At 41.5% G+C, this 23,064-nt stretch overlaps 1 protein-coding gene across 11 annotated transcripts in view; it reads right to left on the bottom strand.

Moving 5' to 3' along the window:
- LOC129708622 (ankyrin repeat and SAM domain-containing protein 1A-like) overlaps positions 1-23,064 on the bottom strand; it is a 239,090-nt gene that overhangs the window by 107,730 nt on the left and 108,296 nt on the right. For all 11 annotated transcript variants that reach the window (XM_055654477.1, XM_055654480.1, XM_055654478.1 and 8 more), the window contains 2 exons: positions 19,392-19,465; positions 18,494-18,626 (listed from right to left, as the gene is read on the bottom strand). In XM_055654477.1, coding sequence (XP_055510452.1) covers positions 18,494-18,626; positions 19,392-19,465 — 207 coding nt within the window. The remainder of the gene's footprint in view (positions 1-18,493; positions 18,627-19,391; positions 19,466-23,064) is intronic.

Below are 23,064 nucleotides of genomic sequence, written 5' to 3'. Positions count from 1 at the left end.
GATATAGTAGTGGCCAGAGGATCTGAAGTGACGGAGTAACTGAAGGAAATCCACATTAGGCAGGAAATTGTGTTGGATAGATTGATGGAACTGAAGGCTGATAAATCCCCAGGGTCTGATGGTCTGCATCCCAGGGTACTTAAGGAAGTGGCTCTAGAAACCGTGGATGTATTGGAGGTAATTTTCCAATGTTCTATTGACTCAGGATCAGTTCCTGTGGATTGGAGAGTTGCTAATGTTTTCTCACTTTTTAAGAAAGGGTGGAGAGAGAAAACAGTGAATTGTAGACCAGTTAGCCTGACATCGGTGGTGGGGAAGATGCTGGAGTCATTTATAAAAGATGAGATAGCCGAACATTTGGCTAGCAGTAACAGGATCGGTCCAAGTCAGCGTATATTTACGAAGGGGAAATCATGCTCGACTAATCTTCTGGAATTTTTTGAAGATGTAACTAGGAAAATGGACAAGGGAGAGCCAGTGGATGTAGGGTACCTGGACTTTCAGAAAGCATTTGATAAGTTCCCACATAGGAGATTAGTGGGCAAAATTAGGGCACATGGTATTGGAGGTAGAGTGCTGACATGGATAGAGAAGTGCTTGGCAGACAGGAAACAAAGAGTAGAGATTAACGTGTCACTTTCAGAATGGCAGGCAGTAACTGGTGGGGTATCGCAAGGCTCGGTTCTGGGACCACAGCTATTTACAATATACATCAATAATTTGGATGAAGGGATTCAAAGTAACATTAGCAAATTTGCAGATGACACAAAGCTGGGTGGCAGAGTGAACTGTGAGGAGGATTCTATGAGAGTGCAGGGTGACTTGGACAGGTTGGGGGAGTGGGCAGATGCATGGCAGATGAAGTTTAATGCAGATAAATGTGAGGTTATCCACTTTGGTAGCAAAAACAGGAAGATTTATTATCTAAATTGCATCAAGTTGGGAAAAGGGGGAAGCACAACGGGATCTGGGGGTCCTTGTACATCAGTCTATGAAAGTAAGCATGCAGGTACAGCAGGTAGTAAAGAAAGCGAATGGCATGTTGGCCTTTATAACAAGGGGAATCGAATATAGGAGCAAAGAATCTTCTGCAGTTGTACAGAGCCCTAGTGAGACCACACCTGGAGTATTGTGTACAGTTTTGGTCCCCTTAATTTGAGGAAGGACATTCTTGCTATTGAGAGAGTTCAGCGTAGGTTTACAAGGTTAATTCCCGGGATGGCGGAACTGTCATATGCTGAGAGAATGGAGCAGCTGGGATTGTACACTCTGGAGTTTAGAAGGACAAGAGGGAATCTTATTGAAACATAAGATTTTTTAGGGTTTGGACATGCTAGAGGCAGGAAACATGTTCCCGATGTTGGGGGAGTCCAGAACCAGGGGCCACAGTTTAAGAATAAGGAGTAAGCCATTTAGAACAGAGATGAGGAAACAGATTTTCTCAGAGAGTGGTGAGTCTGTGGAATTCTCTGCCTCAGAGGGCGGTGGAGGCAGGTTCTCTTGATACTTTCAAGAGAGAGCTAGATAGGGCACTTAAAAATAGCAGTCAGGGGTTGGGGATGATCAGCCATGATCACATTGAATGGCAGTGCTGGCTCGAAGGGCCGAATGGCCTACTCCTGCACCTATTGTCTATTGACACAAAGCTCAACGACTGAACACTTTAGAAGAGATATTGCTGAAGGGAGGGAATGGGTGGAGTGAGAAATGGGACGGTGATTTGAGAAAAGTTTTGTAATAGGATCTCTTGGTATACATCCATTCAGAGATAATACCCTTCAAAAATTGACTCTCTCATCATTTTTCACTGTTTCCTGAAATTGCAATGATATTTTACTCACATTTTTAAAGAAAAACACTCCAACTCTACCTACTGACCTTGTTGCGATACGCCTGAGTAACTCCTTTCTGGCACTTATTTTTCTTGGAGGAGCGACAATTGGTGTATTTAATGTATGAATTAACTCCAAAAGAATGACCGACAATAGGCATTCTTAAATATTGCTTATGAGACATGCTGAATCCTAAACCAAAATTCTCATTTGTCCCATGGATATATTTTCCTGCTAGTTATTAGTTAATCGTGTCTACGTTCCATCGTTACTGGTTGAATTCAATTATGTATTTTCCTTCAATATTCTTGCATAATTTTACTTTTAAAAGATCTTAGCTGCATCAAGCTGCAGCATTCTTTGCTGATCTATTGCAACATTTCATCTTCTCATGTTTCGAAATGTAGATACTGATTTTCACTTTGCTTAGCTAAAATTTTCCCCAATATGGATAAACCACTGATGGCAATTCTGAAGCAGCAGGCAAGGAATATTTTAATGTCCCTCCCACCTGCAGAGATAAAGCAACACTCAAATCTAAATCATAAAGTTTTAACAAGGAATTTCCCCCCCAAGCAACTGAAGATTAATTGTAGAAACAAAGAACTGCAGATGCTGGTCTATACCAAAGTGCTGTAGTTCCCCAGCAGGTTGAAAGCGGCACCACTGGTGAAAAAGGATGGGCAGGTTTCAGGTAGCATCTCCAGAGAGAAAGGATGGGTGATGTTTCGGGTCAGGATCCTTCTTCAGACTGAAAGTATCGGGTGGGGTTAAGAGATGGAAGCATGAAAAGAACAGGACCAATTAGGGCCAGTCACAAATGACCTCAGGCAGGGCGGTTCCTGCTAGGCCCATAGTTGGCTAGGGAAGATGAGCCCTCTCAAGTGGGAACCAGTAAAAGGAACTGTGGAACTGGTAAAATGACAAGAGTGGAGGAATGGGCAAGGGATGGAGGGGGTGAAGGGGAGTGTATCTCCCTCCACCCTCATCCCCTTCCTCCACCCCAGTTGCCAACAGCTCTACAAACCCCACAACCCCCGACTTTCAGTCTGAATGGTACAAATGCTAAACATCACCCATCCTTTTTCTCCGGAGATGCTGCCTGAAAACCGCTGAGTTACTCCAGAAATGTAGATTAATGATGTTGCAATGGAGCAGAGGTTATTCTAAGCTTCCAAAATACAATACAATACTAACTAATAAAAAAAGGCACTAAAATTTCAATAAAAGCAACTGAAAATAATGCAATTTAGATTTATTATCTTGTAAAACAAATGATAAAATATTGCATTAGGGATTCTAAGGTGGAATAAAATTGTGCAAAAATATAAACTGGGTCATAGAGCAGGGCAACAACATCTCAAGAGGTAACACATTTAAGTGATAAAAATCGGTCCCAACACCATTCCGGTCAAATAATTTTGATATCATTGCTTCAATTAAATGCAAGCTTTATAATGAACAATAAAGTTTATATCATTACATCTATTAAAATAGATAACCAATTGCAAACTGCCTATGGACTAGCACAGAGTATGCGGTCCCATGCCCACAAATTCTGCTGAAGCTTTCAGGTTCTGCACAAATATTGGATTTGTTTTGTTTATACCCTAACAGTCAGCAATGTCAGATGTGCTCCATTAGGTCTTGCAATAAAGTTCCCCATGGGAATATGTGCTTGTAATATCCAAACAATAGAACTATATATATATTTTTTACATCAGCTGAAAACAATATCCTTGCAATCTGAACATTTGTATTGCAAGAAAACATCAGAAAACTTGTAAAGTATTGTCTAACTTTATTCTTCCAAACCCAGCTCCCCAAATGTGTAGCAGTGGTGTTGGGTGAAAAAAGGTATTCTCAAAATTCACTGCACTTTGGGCACACTGTCAAAATACATATAATTTATGAACAGCTAAAATGTTTCTTCATGTGATATTTTGATGTTGATGATATGGTCTCCAGACATTCATCCTGAGGGCAAACATAGCTCAGTATTCTTTGATGTTCTCTGCAGCTGGCACTGAAAGACCTGGTTGATGTGGAGATATAAACAACTGATCCTCGTGCTTTGAGGATGAGCTACCTGAAATCATCTGATATGCTACAATCTTTTGGTCTCACAAAGACTACCCTGATAATCTTGTAATACTATTGTATACATTTTGGCAACCATTTTCATGAATGCAGCACAGTTTAAGACACCTTGCAGGAGTCTTATCAAATACAAAATGGAGCTTTATAACAGATGATGGAATTACTCTGTATTTCAGATTTTGCAGTTTCCTAATTGTTATTAAATACAGTGCCCTCCATTATGTTCGTGACAAAGACCCATCATTTATTTATTTGCATCTGTACTTCGCAATTTGAGATTTGTAATAAAAAGAGCACATGCAGTTAAAGTGCATATTGTCAGATTTTATTAAAGGTTAATTTTATACATTTTGGTTTCACCATGTAGGAATTACAGCTGTGTTTATATATCGACCCCCCATTTCAGGGAACCATAATGTTTGGGACACATGGCTTCACAGGCGTTTGTAATCGCTCAGGTGTGTTTAATTGCCTCCTTAATGCAGGTACAAGAGAGCTCTCAGCACCTAGTCTTTCCTCCAGTCTTTCCATCACCTTTGGAAACTTTTATTGCTCTTTATCAACATGAGGACCAAAGTTGTGCCAATGAAAGTCAAATAAACTATTATGAGTGAGAAACAAGAATAAAACTGTTAGAGACATCAGCCAAACCTTTGGCTCACCAAAATTAATTGTTTGAAACATTATTAAGAAGAAAGAGAGCACTGGTGAGCTTACTAATCGCAAAGGGACTGGCAGGCCAAGGAAGACCTCCACAGCTGATGATAAGAATTCTCCCTATAATAAAGAAAATTCCCAAACACCTGTCCGACAGATCAGAAACGCTCTTCAGGAGTCAGGTGTGGATTTGTCAATGACCACTGTCCTCAGAAGACTTCAGGAACAGAAATCCAGAGGCTACACTGCAAGATGCAAACCACTGGTTAGCCGCAAAAATAGGATAGCCGGGTTACAGTTTGCGATGAAGTACTTAAAAGAGCAATCACAGTTCTGGAAAAAGGTCTTGTGGACAGATGAAACGAAGATTAACTTATATCAGAGTGATGGCAACAGCAAAGTATGGTCTGGGCATGTATGGCTGCTGAAGGTACTGGCTCACTTATCTTCATTGGTGATACAACTGCTGATGGTAGTAGCATAATGAATTCTGAAGTGGACAGACTCATCCTATCTGCTCAAGTTCAAACACATGCCTCAAACCTCATTGGCCGGCGGTTCATTCTACAGCAAGACAATGATCCCAAACATGCTGCTAAAACAACAAATGAGGTTTTCAAAGCTAAAAAAATATCAATTCGTGAGTGTCCAAGTCAGTCACCCGATCTGAACCCAATTGAGCTTGACTTTTATATGCTGAAGAGAAAACTGAAGGGGACTAGCCCCCAAAACAAGGATAAGCTAAGGATGGCTGCAACACAGGCCTGGCAGAGCATCGCTAGAGAAGACACCCAGCAACTGGTGATGTCCATGAATCACAGACTTCAAGCAGTCATTACATGCAAAGGATGTGCAACAAAATACTAAAACATGACTACTTTCATTGATATGACATTGCTGCATCCAAAAACATTACGGTGCCCTGAAATGGGGGGGGGGGGGGGGGGGGGGGGGGGGGGGGGGGGGGGGGGGGGGGGTATAAATGCTGCTGTATTTTCTACATGGTGAAACCAAAATGTTTAAAAATGGCCTTAATTAAAATCTGACAAGGTGCATTTTAACCACGTGATTTTTTTCTATTACAAATCTCAAAATGTGGAGTACAGAGGCAAATAAATAAATGATGGGTCTTTGTCCCTAACATTATTGAAGGCACTGTATGACCTCCAGCCATACAAAAAGACAGCTAGACACGTGAAAATCTTGAATCTTCATCATTGAGCTACATTCCACTCTAAGATCAGAAGTGGGGATAGACAGTACACTTCTGATTACTTTATGTTCAATTCTGTGTGCAAGTCCTCAGCAAATGAACCAGCCCTTACTTGCAGACAGACCAAGGCAGCATTCGGACATGCTCTGAAAATTGGGAAATAACATTTATGCCATCCAAGTGCCAGACAATAACCATCTGAAACAAAAGTCTCACCAGCACCCTTGATGTTTAATGGTAATATCAATGCTGAGTCTCCAAGCATCAACACCTTTGGGCCCACCACTGACCAAAACATTAACCATAACTGTAGAACAAATATTGTGGCTGCAATAGCATGTCCCAGCTCTTGTATGAGAGTCAATTAATGCACACACCTGTTTCCAGTGACTCCTTTCCACCCCCACCCAACGCCAGCACCCCTAAAGCCTTAAACAAGGAGTGTGAAGGATCGTCTCCACATGTTGGATGAATACAGTTCCACAATATTAAACACCATTCAGGAAATGGCAGTCTGACTGGCATGCCATCAATCCATTCTCTCCATTATGATAGCTACAGGGTCTATCATCTGCAAAATGCATTTAAGTTACTTGCACAGTCTACTCCTACAGTACCTCCTAAATCATTGATCGTTCACCAATAAGGTAAAGAGCTCCAAGTCTCACACCATCTAATTTGAAAATCCTTATCGCGCAGCAAGTCCTGGAATTACCCACCCAATAATATTACAAATGTACCTTCACCAAAAGCACTACAACGGCTCAAGGTGAAAGCTCACTAGCACGTTTCCAGGGAGAGTTCATAAACACTGGCCATGTCATCAATTCCTAGATCCTCAAAAACGAATGAATTAAAGCTATGTAGCAATAAATTATAGAGAGTGGTATATGCACATTAATAAGGGATATAAAAGGTTATAATTGATAAGCCATAGACAAGATGGCATTGATTTAAGGCCACAAAACATAAATTTAAGATATACATCATGAATAAATCTTCATGCAGAAACAAATGAAACAAGATTCTTGGAAGAATAGGACACTTATTTCCTTTAAAAAACGAAAAGACAATAGCTTGGTACTTTGGAACGGTATAATAAATGGCTGAAACATCCAATTCATCCAACTTTCCCCTGCATTCAGAGTGCATGTTGTAGTGAAAGAAGAGCATATTACCACTAGCCAGGAGGAATAAAGAAAATTTGCTGTTGAACAAGGCCAGACTCTTCCAAACCTTTTTATCAGGTGGATTAATGGAAACATCATAACAATGAGGGTAGACAAAAATGCTGGAGAAACACATCGGGTGCGGCAGCAAAGGAAATGGGCAATGTTTCGGGCCGAAACCCTTCTTCAGACTGATGTAGGGTGGGTGGAGAGGGGGGGGGGCGGGAAAAAGAAAGGATGAGTCAGAGGGCTGAGGGAGAGCTGAGAAGGGGAGGAGATAGCAAGGGCAACCTGAAAATGGAGAAGTCAATGTTCATGCCGCTGGGGTACAAACTACCCAAGCGAAATATGAGGTGCTGCTCCTCCAATTTCCGGTGCTCCTCACTCTGGCCATGGAGGAGGCCCAGGACAGAAAGGTCGGATTCGGAATGGGAGGTGGAATTGAAGTGCTGAACCACCGGGAGATCAGGTTAGTTATTGCGGACCGAGCGGAGGTGTTCGGCGAAGCAGTCGCCAAGCCTACGCTACAGGCAGCATATTCAGATTAGATTAGCTGTAACATCTTGCTGTTCACAACACATACATCTAATCTGAATGTCTGGTAATGTGGCGTCTTGACACCTTTAAATATATTACCAAAAGAACATTTGCTGCATTTATGTCCTTTGGCCACCTCTTGTTAGTTAGTGTAATGTTTAACCTGTCAGATGGGTATAGTCAGTTTCAACAGCTATTATCATAAAATGCCTTTAGAAAATTCCTTGCAACCTGTATATTTTGTTGTGGATAAATTATGTGGGAAGCGAGTGTTTCTGTACCAATAGCAATAATGACGCATGCTATGGCCATGTCATGATAATTTTCGGTCATTCACAGAAAACATGCTTGTATCAATCTGCAGTGTGCATGGTTAAGCATATACGTTATCAAGGTCCAGGATTTATTGACACAGGCTGATCATACGCTGAATAATCCAACCACATTTTTGTTTGGAAGTGGAAAGAAATAATAGAAATTGCATTAATTGCAATGTGTAAAAAGAGTTGATAAACACAAAGTGTTGGAATAACTTTGTGGGTCAGGCAGCATCTCTGGAGTAAAAGGATGGGTGACATTTCAGGTTGGAACCCTTCTTACAGACTGAAAGTTGGGGGGAGGGGGGGGGGAGCTGGATGTTGGAATAGGCCAGAACAAATCAGGGCTGACACAAATTACAGCAAGGTTGATTGTCAATATTAAAACGGAGATGGTTTTGCTCTACCAATGGCTGAGTATGGAGAAAAGACACAGGTGCAGAGTTAGCTCAGAGGTCAGTCATCATTTAATTAAATGGCCAAACAAGCCTGAGGGAATCGACAGCCTCTTCCTGTTTTCCATGTTTGTTGGTGAAGAAAAAGTATCCATTGTTCATTAATCATTAGAGTGGTGATGTTCGTTTACTAGCCTGTCTTACAAATTTTGAATGAGTTCCAGCCTCTGATCATAAACTAATTTTATAGCAGTGAAAGCATTAACAGAAGAGAAAATGACGTGAGAACAACCATTCCAGCAGAAGATGGGCTGGATGCTTTTAGAACGAAAGACTTACTTTAAGTGAGACAACAATTGCTTTAAAATTCCGAAATAAGTGCAGGGTAGTTTGTAGAAAGTACTTAAATACTTGGTCCTTAAATGGCAACCATCAGCTTGAAAGTAATAAAACTCATATAAAACATTCAAATATCTTCATAAAAATACTTAAACCTACACTTGTTCACACCATTCACATCCTCATTTATAATATATACAGAAGCACAAATACAATCGCATGTTTCCACACAATTGAAATTAACGAAACAAAAAAATGCAGATGCTGGAATCTTGAGCAAAGATAAATTGCTGGGGGAGCTCAGTGTGTCCGGCAGCATCTGTGGAGGGATGCTGATGATATTTCAGCATGGGATCCTTCTTCATACTAACAGGAAGGGGGGGGGGGGGGGGGGGGGGGGTGGGGGGGGGGGGGGGGGGGGGGGGGGGGGGGGGGGGGGGGGCGGCCCCCGGGGGGGGGGGGGTGGGGGGGGGGGGGGGGGGGGGGGGGGGGGGGGGGGGGGGGGGGCGGGGGGGGGGGGGGGGGGGGGGGGGGGGGGGGGGGGGGGGGGGGGGGGGGGGGGGGGGGGGGGGGGGGGGGGGGGCGGGGGGGGGGGGGGGGGGGGGGGGGGGGGGGGGGGGGAGGCGGGGGGGGGGGGGGGGGGGGGGGGGGGGAAGAGAAAATTGGTGGTGAGAGATGGCGTAGGGAAAAGCCTGGTAAGTGATAGGTGGATACAGTTGCTGGGGTTGTTTGGCAGGTAAGAATTACGTGCCAAATGCTAGAGATGAAAAGGAAACAAGAAAAATATCAGACAAGGAAAGAGGAAGAGTTAAATGTAGCCAGATGGAGAGATATGGATCGGAGGCGCCTGGGTGGATGGAAATGAGAGGAATAAAGGGGAAATATAGGACTCGGGGATAAGGGATGAGCATATGGAGAAGATAAGGAACAGGAGATGAAAGTAGTGGGAGAAATGTGTGCACACTGTTGGGTGATGGGGGGGGGGGGGGGGGGGGGGGGGGTGGGGGGGGGGGGGGGGGGGGGGGGGGGGGGTGGAGAACAGCACTTCATATTCTGCTTGAGGAGCAGAACTTTGGTATTTTTAACTCTGGCCTTTATCACTTACTCCACCCATCTGCCTATCACCACCCCCTCCCCTGTATCCACCTACTACTTGTTAAGCTTTGCTCCTCTCTCCATCTCTTTGAGCTTTCACCCCCCCCCCCCCCCACCCAACTCAGTCTGAAGTGTCCTGATCCGTCTGCCCATTGGAAAACATTGCCCATAATTTAACTTAAGCTAATCTTCTATGACATTATTATCATTAAATTGGTGGATTCTCTTTGGCTCTCCAATATCTAACCAATGTTCCTAGCTATTCTCTGTTTGTTCCCCTCTCTTCCTGGCTACACCCAGTTTAAAATGTTCCTTTCATTCAACAATCCTTTTTCCCCTTTGCTTGTGGTTCATGTGCAGATTAACAATAAAGAATTTGCAGGCTACATTTGACAAGGGACTGCCAATGAAAATGCTATCCTCAGTGACTTGGTTCCAGAAGCATCAAAACAGCTGGATCAGCTACCTCCATCATTTCAGCACAAAATCATTATTTCACCTGCTCACCATGAACTGTCCTTGAGTCAAATAATGCCTTCACTATTGCACTATCTGGAAATGTGTTCAGATCCAAACCTGTCACTGCATAAAAATAACATTCTCATGTTAGTTTTGGTTTTGTTGTCAATCACTTTAATTTCATGCCCTCCCATCCTTGATCCTTACACAATAGTGCAGTTTAACCGTGGAAACTCTTTGTAAAGCAAAATGAAAAATTTTTTGCTTTTGCTGCCCAATTACTGCCACAGTTCCCATTCTTTAAATTATTTACGTAGTCACAAGTTGTAAAAGTTGCATTTTGCATTGTGGCAACCTTCCAATGGCCCCTGCCACTAAGAGAATTCAGGGCCTGTCCCATTTGGCGATTTTTTCCGCGACTGCGAAATATCATATCAGTGTCGCCAAAAGATTTTGAACATTTCAAAATCAAGCGGCAACAAAAAAAATGTTGCGACACTTGAAAAAACACCGCGCGCCATAGGTCATCGCGCCACAAATTTTTCGGTGACTTGATACGTCACTTAATGATGCCGAAAAAATTGCTAAGTGGGACAGGCCCTTTAGGAAGTCATGATCTAAATATCAGAAGCAGCCATCAGAGATATTCAACCTTCACAAATGTCATGACAAGGGTCTTCACTCTCCAGGGTTATGCCAATTCAGTGATACAAGAATATAGGTTAAAATGCTGTGCATTCTCAACTCTGTATTAAATATGCCCAGCCATATGAACAGAAATTTGTTGTCAGAACATTTCAGAAAATACCTAAATTGAAAACAGGTTGGCATGAAAAGTAGGAACAAATAAACAGATCAATTTCCTGCAATGAATGAAAGGCATTTCCTGCCAAGTTATACAAGGAACATTTCTGAGTGCAGGACTGCCTTGATGCTGGTTTAAAAATGTGATGCCACATCAACAAAATACTAAATAACTGAAATGTTACATCTTTAGTTCCTAATTAAAACATAGTTTGTACATTACTGCAATATTTAAAACAAAAAAATGCTGGAGTAACTCAGCGGGTCAGGCAGCATCTCTGGTTACTCCAGGACTGTATGTTGTTTTTGTAAACCTAGCATCTGCAGTTCCTTGTTACCACATTTAAACAACAACTTTGATTTCTTTAAAACTGTTCGCCAGTGTATCAGAAGCTCATCCAGAGCTAATGTCTTGGTCTAGTCAATCCTAATAAAATATCAATTAACATATTACATTTCTGCCTTTGTGATAAAATTCACATTGCTGATCTATGATCAGGGCCGGATTTAGATGAAGAGAGGCCCCTCCCAATCCCCCACCACGAGAGAAAGATGGAAGAGCCCACCAGTGTGCAGCCGAGTGTGGCCAATGAGATAAGGGCTGGAAAGCTGCGATTTTTTATTTATTGCCAGTGTTAGTGTCAGGTTATTGGCTTAAAACACTATTATTCTGAAATGGACGGCAAGGAAAATTACTGAAGTGTTGTTTAGAGACTACAGTGCATTGAGACAGCATATGTAAGAAAGGCCTATGACAATGTCAAAAATATTATACACCAGGCCTGTATGAAGCTTTGCAAAAAGGAGGGTGGCATGGCAGGATTACATACATTTCATGTGAAATAAGTGCACACAGCGCATATCACAAGCACGACGCTCAAAGACCCTTGCGACCAGGGTCCAGGGCCCGCATAAAGGCCCTGGAAGCTCTGGGGTTTTAGATTCTCTCTGGTGCATTTTGAGCCTTATTTTGGAGCATTTTTGCACCAATGTTATGACCAATATTTCAGAAATAATTTTTGTTGAGTCAAGAGTAATGAGTGGTTGGAATGAGATGATTGGGGTCATTGTTGTATCCATTTTTTAAAATCAAGAATTGAAGCTGTCCTTGTTTTAATAATCAAGTTGTACTGTAAAATATTATGTAGAATGTTATAAAGGAGCATGCAAAAACTGCAAATAAAATACTGTGTTTTTGCAGTAAATAAAACCTTTTTTGAGAAAATGTTTTGTGTTGATTTGATTGCCAGTTACTGTTCGACTGTGTTAGTGTGTGCACATTAAAAATATGATGCAAAATGAAAGTCGCTAACTATGGAACTCATATTTTTCAGTATTGTCATCAAGGAAAAGAAAGCAGTTCCAATTGTTTGATATTATTCATATGGAGGTGAAAATACAATTGCTCTAAAATCGACCTTAATTTTGCTATCTCACTAAAGATCTCCCTTTCCCTCTCCCCCCTCCTCCTTCTCCCTCCCTCCCTCCCGCTCTCTCTCCCTCCCACGCAGCGATGCTCCGACTCCGCACCGCAGACACCCCTCCCCCCTCGGCCTGGAGAAATGAGCACTCCCGCAATGCAATATTCCACTACTTCCCTGGAGTAGACACCTAAGATCTTTGGTAGACACGAGGCATTGAGGTGATTGTGTGGAGTGCAAATTGAGATTTGAACCCGCCCGAGCCCACTGCGCACGCGCTGTGAGACTGCATCATTTTGCGTCGCTACTGCGTCACCGGTTTTCCCCAACTGCGCAGGCATGGATGGTCACAATTTTTTCCCCCAAAACTTCCAGCGGGCCAGAACCAGAGTGGCCATCAAAGTGGAAACGCTGATAGCACTCCAATTCGTTTTTTCTCAGGATTTTTTTTTACTCTGGGGAAAAAAACACCTTGGCCGCATGCCCCCTAGATTATGAGGCCCCAGACTTCAGCCTATGAAGCCTATACGTACATCCGGCCCTGTCTTTGATGGGTTAACATTTAGCCCCCGTATATAGCAATTTAACAGCTCGATGGAGTGTGTTATCCAGAAACAAAATAATAAATTGAAATTGTGTATAATGTGTATTTGTTTTTCTGGTACTGTGGAATCCACAAACAGCTTGGATTTAATAGAAATCACACTGCTTATGCAACACTGCAGAGCCACGCCCTGATTATAAACATAAATATCCTATCAGTATTCATATTTAAGGTACTTGCAATACTTCTGCCATTTCAGCTGAGGCATTATTGACCATTTCGGGATACAAATCCAAAATCTTGCACCCAATAAATATTTGAATTTAATGTTTAGGGTTGCTGAATGAAGGAGGCAACTGTGGAAATCGAGTGTGTACAGTACAAATACCCTCAATTCTCACACAGATTATTTATTATCCAGAAACAGCACTGAAATGTTCATGCTACTATGAATGCAGACATGAACTGGTGAAGTAATGGCATTGCTTCTCAAACACTGGCTGCAATAGTTCTCGGGTCAGGACATGAAGTTCTAACTCTTACTGCTTGCTTGCTGTATACTGTGATTTATTGCGTACCAAACCACCAACAGAATAAGCAAGCTGCAAGTGGAATGCAGATGTCTTTGCCAACAACTGCAATCCTGCAGAAAGCATTTAAAGGTCTTAAACAGAGTTGAGCATCAGATCAGTACAATGGCCAACTGTAACACATTGCACAATGTTTCATTCATCAGTACAAAATTAATCTTTTGACCAACTATATTTACCCTCAAAATGTGCAGTACCACAGGCAATATTATAAATTATTGATTTTTTGCAGCTAAATTTAACGCAATTATGTCCATTTTTTTTAAACCTAAAAAGGAATAGTTTTTCAAATTTCCTTTAGCCTACTTTTATTGGGTGAATGATGATCCTAATTTGCAGAGGAGAGTGCACAACCATTTTACAAGATGACATTATTTTAAATTTTATTATGCCCAGCAGGAAATGTTAGCCTCTATATCACCTTGCAGAGGAAACAAGTTGATTTGTAGCGTCTGAACACAAAAGCAATTGAAGTGTTGTCCTGTGTTTGGGGAAAGAAGGAAATTGAAATGACTTTATTATTCCTCAATATTCTCTGGATACAGTCTCTTCATACTCGAGTCAATGTTAACATTTTCATGGTTTCAAGGTCAGTTTACTGTCACATGTACCAATTCAGGTACAATGAAATTTGAGTTACAATACCGCCATACTAAGTGAAAAGCAGCAAGACACACAACCACATAAAAGTTAACATAAACATCCATCACAGTGGATTCCACATTCCTCACTGTGATGGAAGGCAATAAAGTTCAATCTTCTTCCTCTTTGTTCTCCCGCGGTCGGGGCATTCAAACCAGTCTCAGTCAGGGCGATCAAAGCCCCTGCAGCCGACGATCGAAGCACCCGTTGGGGCGGTTGAAACTCTTTTGGTGGCATGGAGCTCCCAAGTCGGCCTTTTCCTACCAGAGACTGTGGGCTTCATGATGTTAAAGTCCACAGGCCCCACGGTTGGAGCTCCAATCCCCAGCAAAGGGATCGCAAGTTTCACAATGTTAAAGTCCAGCAGACTCCCGCGGCTTGGATGTCGGGTCGGCCTCCAGGAAAGGCCGCCAACTCCACGATGTCAGGCCGCAGTGGGGACGGAGATACGATAGGAAGAAAAATCACATCTCCATCGAGGTAAGAGATTGAACAAAATTTAACCCCCAGCCCCCACATAAAACAACCCAAGGAACGCTAAAACAGACTTGTAACATATACTAAAAATAACAAAAAGAAAGGACAGACTGTTGGCGAGGCAGCACTGCAGGTGGCACCATGAGGTGTAGATTTTTCCTCTTAAGGAAAGGAAAATGTACAGAAGCATTTAGTACAAGAGTTGGGACGTTACAGCTGTACAAGATGTTGGTGAGACTGCATCTACAATATTGTGTACAGTTCTGGTTGCCACACTATATAAAGAATGAAAGTAAACCAGAGTGGGTGCAAAAAAGATTCACAAGGATGTTGGCAGCACATGGCAGCTTGAATTATAAAGAGAGACCATTGGTTAGCACTGTTTTCACTGAAACAAAGGAGGCTGATGTGTGGCCTTATAGAAGACAATAAAATCGAAGATGGATTGTCATGGTCTTTTATCCCCAGGGTACGGGGAGATTAAAACTAGAGGACCTATGTTTAAATTGAGAGGGACATGATTGGAAGAGTACCTGAAAATCAAGTTGTTTTTACACAGAATTATGTGTATCTGGAATGAGCTGTCAGAGGAAGTGGTAGAGCTGGGTATAATTACAGCATTTAAGTCATTTGGACAGGCACATGGATAGGAAAGGTTTAGAGGGGTAGGGGCCAAATGCAGGCAAATGGGACTAGCTCAGGAAGACATCTTGGTCGACACAAAAAGCTGGAGTAACTCAGCGGGTCAGGCAGCATCACTGGAGAGAAGGAATGGGTGACGTTTCGGGTCGAGACCCTTCTTCAGGCTGAAGGTTTAAATCTACCTTTGATTTAAACCAGCATCTGCAGTTCTTTCAAAGACATCTTGGTTTATATGATGGACAAGTTGGGTAGAAGGGCATTTCTGTACTGTTTATCTTTATGACACACAACCCACAAATGCAACTAAAGCAAGGATGTACAATGCCATTGAGTATTTTTAAGGTTAGAACCATGCTCAGGATCTACTGTGTACACGTGTGTAGCTTAGCAAGAACATTTCATGGAATATGAAGCTTTGGTGTCGGCATTGCAAATGTCGATGAAATTGCTGTTTCACGGAAGTGCAGTAAACTAGCAATTTGCATTCATCATGTTAGACAGCAGGGAAATAGGCCATTCGGACCAACTCAGACTTCTTCCACACAGAGTGTGGAATGAGTTGTCAGAGGAAGCTATGGAGGCGGGCACTGTTACAACATTTGCAAAGACATTTGGAGAAGCACATGGATGGCTTTGAGGGATACGGCCAAATGCAGTCTTGTTAATATAGATGATATTAATAGTGGACATGGCACCGATTCCTGCAGCACACTGCTGATCAACGGCCTCTAATCCGAAATACAACCCTCAAGTACCATGCTACCACTCCTATCACCAAGCCAATCTTGCATTGACGCTTCTTAGTGAACAGTTTATTGCCCGAGCTCATCAAGGCACAATAGTTTGTAAAGGCTTTGTAGATAAATTCTTATGCAAAACAATGCTTTCTTTTAATTGAACATAGAATCTAGCTAATTCCCATGCAATCGCCAAAAATTTAAGCACTCTTCATTGTAGCAACCCAATTATAAATGGACGGGTATGGACATAGCATCAGGGATCATTTAGGATCTCAGTTGAACATCAAATGGTACATCAGGTTCTTTACCAATCCAAGTGGCATCCAAAGAGAGACTAATGGAGTTCAGATCACTGGCTTCTGGAAGCCAAATATGTCACATATTACAGAAAATTATGCCTCACTCCTACCTTGCTGCACAACAAAATGGAAAGAATTAAAACAGCAGTGAAATTGAAGTTGAAGCAAAAATGTAAAGCTGATTACAGAGAATCCTGCCCTTGATAGATTTGAAAGCATTAAGATCACGGTGCAACAACTAATTCCGGGTAGTACAATTACCAGTGTAATTGCCACAATAAAAAAAAGCCTTATTTTAAAGCTCAGTCATAAAGATCGAATTACTAAGAAAATAAAACGTATAACGGCACACAACACTACTCATTCGTGCCTCCTTCCCACTCCCAAATTTGCAATGCCCCCCAATTTGCACCACATCCAATTCATGTTGGACCCTCTTCTATTCATGTTGCACTCTTTCTTCCTCTAATTCAAGCCGTGCAATCTCCCCCTCCCTCAAATCGCTTTGCACTCTCTCTCACAATTTATAACACACGTCCTCTTCTTTCCCAATCTGTCACATTCTCTTCCCAACTTTGTGTTGCTCTCGGTTTCCACACAAGATTTGTTGTAATGGTGCTTTTGTTAAGAACTGTTATGCCAGTGACATGTTTCAAAGAGCTGCTAGTTCACAATGTACCACCAAACGTAGCTGCAAACGACACTAGCCGGAACATTGCTCTAACGCATATCATAAATCCAGGGAGTTTTGAGGTCACAGAGCTATCCAGCATGGATTCGGACTCTTTGCTCTACCTTTCCCATGATGACCAGTTTGACATACTGGGCCAGTCCCATTTGCCTGCATTCCACCTAAATCCTTCCTATCCATACATCTGTCCCAAATGTATTTTAAACGCTGTACAGCTTCATCTGGTAGCTCATACCAGATATGGACTGCCCTCAGTGAAACTGAAAGTTGCCCCTGAGGTCCCTTAAATCTCTCCACCTCTCACCTTAAGCTCATTCCCCTAAATTTTAGAATGCTCCACCCTGGGGAAAGACTTTATCCTTGCCCCTTGTGACCTTGTATACCTCAATAAGTTAATCCTTCAGCCTCCCATATTCCAAACAAAAGTTCCAGTCTCTCCAACCTCCCCCATAACTTAACTCAAGCCCATAAGCACAATTAAGGTACAAAAGATATTCTGGTGAATATCTTCTGTACCTTTACCAACATTATGTCCGTGACTATTATGTCCGTGACTACTTGGGAGATCGATACAATACAATAGAACTTTTTTATCCCAGGATGGATATTGATCTGCCAACTGTCATAAAAACACAAAATACATGATACATGAAATTAAAATGTTGACTGGAAAGGCTTGGGGGATGTGTAAAGATTGGGATGGGGGGGAATCAGTCACAGTCTACCCCACGACAGAATGGGGAGAAATTGTAAAATTTGATAGTTATCTATCAAATTATATGTATTTTATGGTGTTTTTATATGAAATGTATTTTATGTAATGTTCTCTTGTCTGGACCTTGAGTGAAATATGAAATAATGTTTAATAATAATAATAATAATAATAATAATAATATCTATCTCCCACTTCTGCAGTCACCCACCTGGAGGGAACCCTGTCCTTGGGAGTTTTCCTGATTAGTGTGGTTTGGTACACAATACGTTAAGGCCCCTGCAGCATTGTTCCAATGCATAACTAAGCAAGGGAAAAAAATATACCAAATTCCATCTTGCTGCACATGATCACCTTGCAGGCACTATAAAAGTATTAAACATCAAGCTCCATATCTCATATTTACTGAATTAATCTGCCATTTCTCATTGTTATAACATACTTCATCATTGCAGTATCTAATCCAAACCTATTCAGCACATTGGCACCAGGACATTATTTAAATTAAAACATGGATAAACCAACACTAGTTCTAATACTCATTCAATAATTCTTTTGATTCATCACAATGTTTTCGTCATGGACATGACTCATGACAAAATGCCACAACTGTACATACAACTTGAGAGGAAGGTATTATTAAAGGATTGGAGAAATCACAAGTATACATTGGGAGATTTCTCACAATTCAAGAAAGTATATGCAAAGAAATATTTCACATGCCTATGATTATAGATTGAATAACAATGCTACACCACATTGCTATATCCCTCAAATTGGCTGAACGTTCATAAAAGGTGTGTTAGGCTTCAAATTACCTGGGGTTACAATAATAGATGAGGGCTTTAGGTCGAGTGCTAAGTTTGCTTTGCTGTAACGTGGCTTGGATGGGATGCTGATCTCTTGACTCTTGACTGAATGATCAGCATTTGATGCAGGCATAGGTGTATCCTGGTGAGAGAAAGAAAATAAGAATAAAGCTATTTATTCAAATGAAAGAGTTGCATACAAGAGACATACATGTAGCAGCCACTGGTCAGTTTCTCTAGCATAAAACAAAAAGAAAGAGCCACGTCTAGTCCCTGGTTAAGTAGTGACATAACTCCACTGCATTTTCTAGTAGGGAAACAGCAATAGTGACTTTGTAACCAGATGGTTCACTTTCCTTCAAGCTCAGAAGATATATGCGCCAGATGGAATTGGCAAAGAAACAGCTATCTTCAGAAAGTAAATAATAAAACAAAAACTGAATAGAATAGATACAACCTAAATTACACAGCAAATGCATTTTGTGAAAGTGAGGACATTCCTCTTGTAAGGATTTACAAAATTCGTCAGAATAACATGGTCTGGAAAGATGTCATCAGCGTCAGTCATTTTGACGAGTTTTCAAAGACAGCATAGAATGCTGCTTCAAAGTCCTCTGCACAACGTCTTACCAAACTTTGTCGACAACTTGCAAATAAAAAGGTATGTGGCAGAATAAAAGTACAAATTTTCCTAATTATAATTAGATTAACTCTGACAAGAGAAAACAGAAACTCAAATCCCCATCTGAACCCAATGACCGAATATCATAATGATCATTGTTTCTCCAATTATCACTGCTTTCATTGATGCATATCAATATGAATTACTGCCAATTAATCAAGCCACAATATCCTAAAGAATTGGAAAAAATGCTTTCAAAATGTGTCAATGCTCCGTTTCACTGACCTGCGAAGAGGTGAATATCCGACTAGGTTTTGGTGCCACTTCAGGAGATGCAGAAGCAGGCCCATCCTTCTCATCTGTAAGAACCAAACCAGGTTTTATTTTACTTCTGGGAAATACCATTGCACACAATTTTTCTATAGTTTAGTTAAGAGATACAGCATAGAAACAGGCCTATCCGTCCACGCCAACCATCGATCACACCAGGTCTATGCTATCCCGCCTTCTAATCCATGCCAGGCACATTAGGGTCAATTTACAGAGGCCAATAAACCTACAAATCTGCTCGTCTTTACGAGGTGGATGGAAACTGGAGCACTTGAAGGAAACCCAAACGGTCACAAAGAAACTCCACATAGGCAGCAACCTAAGTTCAGGATTTAAACCAGGTCTCTCGTGCAGTGAAGCAACAGCTCTGCCAGCTGTGCCACTTCTTGTTTCACGCACCTTCCTTAATACTGTGTCTCTAATTGATCAACACGCTTAGTTCAAGCAGGTGCAAAGTGAAAGCGATATTTAGTTTAAGGTTCGTAGATTTGTCAAGTCTAGTATCCTTACCTAATGTCAAGACCTGCCAGAGAAAAAGTGCAACGTTTCACAAGACTTGGTGGAAGATGAAAGGATTTATCCCTTAAGTGATGAAAATCTGCTACTATACATGAGAGTGTAAAGAACACCTAAACTCTTGGATTTCTTGACAAAGTAGGAACTGACAAGAAACTGCCAGCATTCAATAACATTCAAAGAGACGCTAACATCTCTTTTGGAATATGCACGTTATTAAAATGCTGAAAATACAAAATTTGTCATCAGTAATCCTCTGCTCCCCCATGGCCATTGGTTGTCACCAGCATATTCTTTAGAATGAGATGAGAATTTGATGCATTTATGCTCACTACAAGAGTATTAAGTACTTATTAACTACCCTTAAAAACAATATGTTGCTAAAGGAGGAAAGTGAATTTTTAACCGTGAACTGAGTTGTAATTGCCACTTAACCTGCTGAGCATCTATTTTTTCATTAAGTGTAATGCCCTCAAATATATATTTCAAATTCACAGATTTTGAACCACTTGAATCTTTTTTTACCATTTTATGAAAATTATATTTGAGCTTTTATCATAATATCAACAAGTTCTAACCATAGTTAAACATTAAATAAAATGTTTTCGAATTTAGTTAAAAACAGCGATTTTTGTTTGCTCGTCAACTGTCAGAGAAAATTCTTTGACGAGATCGACTATTCAACTTATGACATCGGAGTTGGTATCTAATGGAATCCAAATGGGAACTAGTTGGTGGAGTCAGCATGGTACATCACAGGCATAGCCCTTCCCATCATTGAATACATCCACATGAAGCGTAGCCTCAAGATGGTGGAACCTGTCATCAAGGATCCCCAGCATTCAGGTAAGGCCCTCTTCTGACTGCAGTCGTCAGGCAGGAGGTACAGAAGCCTGAAGTCCCACACCCCCAAGTTGAAGAGCAAAAATGTTCCTAAAACTAACAGGTTCTTGAACATACTTGCACAAACCTAACTATACCTCGGCAACAGACCACTTCAGACCACCTCTTGTATTACAATGGAATGAATGTTTTTCTAATTGTATTTTGCACTAATGTCCTTTTTTTTTTAAAAAAAAACACATTTTTCTTTATACTGCCTGCCAAATTTGAGTAACGCATGTTTGAGCATGCTGTCCTATTTCTTGTTGCACAAAATATTGCTGCTGGTCCATATTCATTGTAATTGTACCTCACCAAATTTATGCATACGACAATAAACTATACGTGGGATGTGCGTGTTCATCTTGAATTTTTGTTGTTATTTAATATCAGGGACAGATTGAAAGAGTCTGTTTTCAAGATGTGAAATGCAAGGCCCATTCCTTGATATGCTTCAGTAAACAAGAACGATGCTCAATCTCTGAATACGAGTCATCTGCAAACACCACCGCAACAACTGAAATCGGGGTGACCTTGATTCTGGAATGGAGCTGTGTCATAGATTCAAGTTTCCCATTTGACCTGTAAATAAGGTGCAGTATCCTCCCAAATTCAGCAGCCTGTAGGAATGTGCCTCCATTTCATGTCTATTTCATGAAGCAATACAACTATGATCTCAACTAAAAGATCCACAACCAACATAAACAAAGCAGACTAGTCAAACAAGGCTAAGCCAGTGCCCTTCCAGCTTTCTAGATCTTCCTTACCCCAGTGCTACTCCTCACCTCAGGCTCCTCATGTGCCTAATTGAAGTTGATCTAAAGGGCAATAAGCGAGTTCGGTATTCCGAAAAGCACAAGGAATCATGGGATTTGTCAAAAGTCGGTAAACATTCTTGGCAGCTGTGCTGCTGCATGTATACAGACCTGCGTTTCATCCGTAGTCAGGATCGAACCCGGGTCTCCGGCGCTGTTGAATTGCTACTGGACCGTCACTTCCTCTCCCGAGTGTCCCATTTCAGACCGGGGGTGGCCGTGGTCTGACGGGACACTGGCCCGGAGCAGTGGATTTAGCGCTTCTACTCCGCTCTAGCTGTAAGCCTGGGCCACCACATCTCCGGCCGCCCCCGGACAGGGATGGGATACTCGGGAGGGGACGGGGACAGTCCAGTTGCAATTCAACAGCACTTGCAGCATCGGAGGCCCAGGTTCGATCCCGACTACAGATGAAACGCAGGTCTGCATACACGCAGCAGCACAGATTGATGTTTATCGCGAGTGACCAATGGCCTGGGCACGCTCAGTCGGAATACCGAACTCGCTTTATTAGGAATTTGTTCAAACAACACTCCAGAACCAGAACCACAATTTCAGTAATCACTCTGCAGACTTCAAAGAATAATTGTATTGCATCAGGTAAGGTTACATATACAAAATAAGGAAACAAAGCAGGATCTGGGTAATAAAGTGGGGTATATGACGCATGTTTTAGTCAACGAGAATTTATGGATCAGTGTCCGATTTAAAACAGTTATGGAACACTGCCAAGAACAATAATGATTCCAAACACAACTGGACATTACTTTTCGTAAAATGGATCAGACCCAGGTGGAGTGGAAGCAAATACTGTTCAATTAGCAGTTGCTAACTGATCAGAAGCTAAAGCGGAGAGTATTCAAGTACAGCCTTTTCACACAGAAAAAGGCATGTCACTTAGGATTCCATGGATAACCAAGAAAATATTAAGGGAAGTTAAGTCAAATGGAGGTCACAAACTAAATGAATAAAGTACACATTATATAAAAAAAGAGGGCATGAGAATAGAGCAAAGGCCAATCAAACAGAAAACATCAGTCTTTCATTCATGAATAAATTATGAACTAGTAATTTGAGAATGGAAGAGTTAAAAACAAAAAAGAGTCTTAGAAACAACTGGCACGTTTGAACTTTTAAACAAGTTCCCTGTATCCAAACTCATGAGAGAAGTGAATGTGGCCTGTGTGGCAATCTCTCAGCCACAATCTGTACCATTTGTGAAAGAGGCTGCTCTTTCACATTAGGGTCATAACAACCACAAATCCCACAAAAGCAAGTCATCCTTGATCTTAGGAGTTGTTTAAGAATATTATTATGGGAAATAGCATTGGAAATTGATGATTATTATTTTTTTTTTAAAACACATTTTTGCCAGGGCGGTTGACCTGATTAAATCTTTACTCTTCCGAGTCTCA

This window comes from Leucoraja erinacea, chromosome 24 (assembly GCF_028641065.1).
Source record: "Leucoraja erinacea ecotype New England chromosome 24, Leri_hhj_1, whole genome shotgun sequence".
Lineage (NCBI taxonomy): Eukaryota > Metazoa > Chordata > Chondrichthyes > Rajiformes > Rajidae > Leucoraja > Leucoraja erinaceus.
This window is presented reverse-complemented; position numbering and strand designations above follow the sequence as displayed.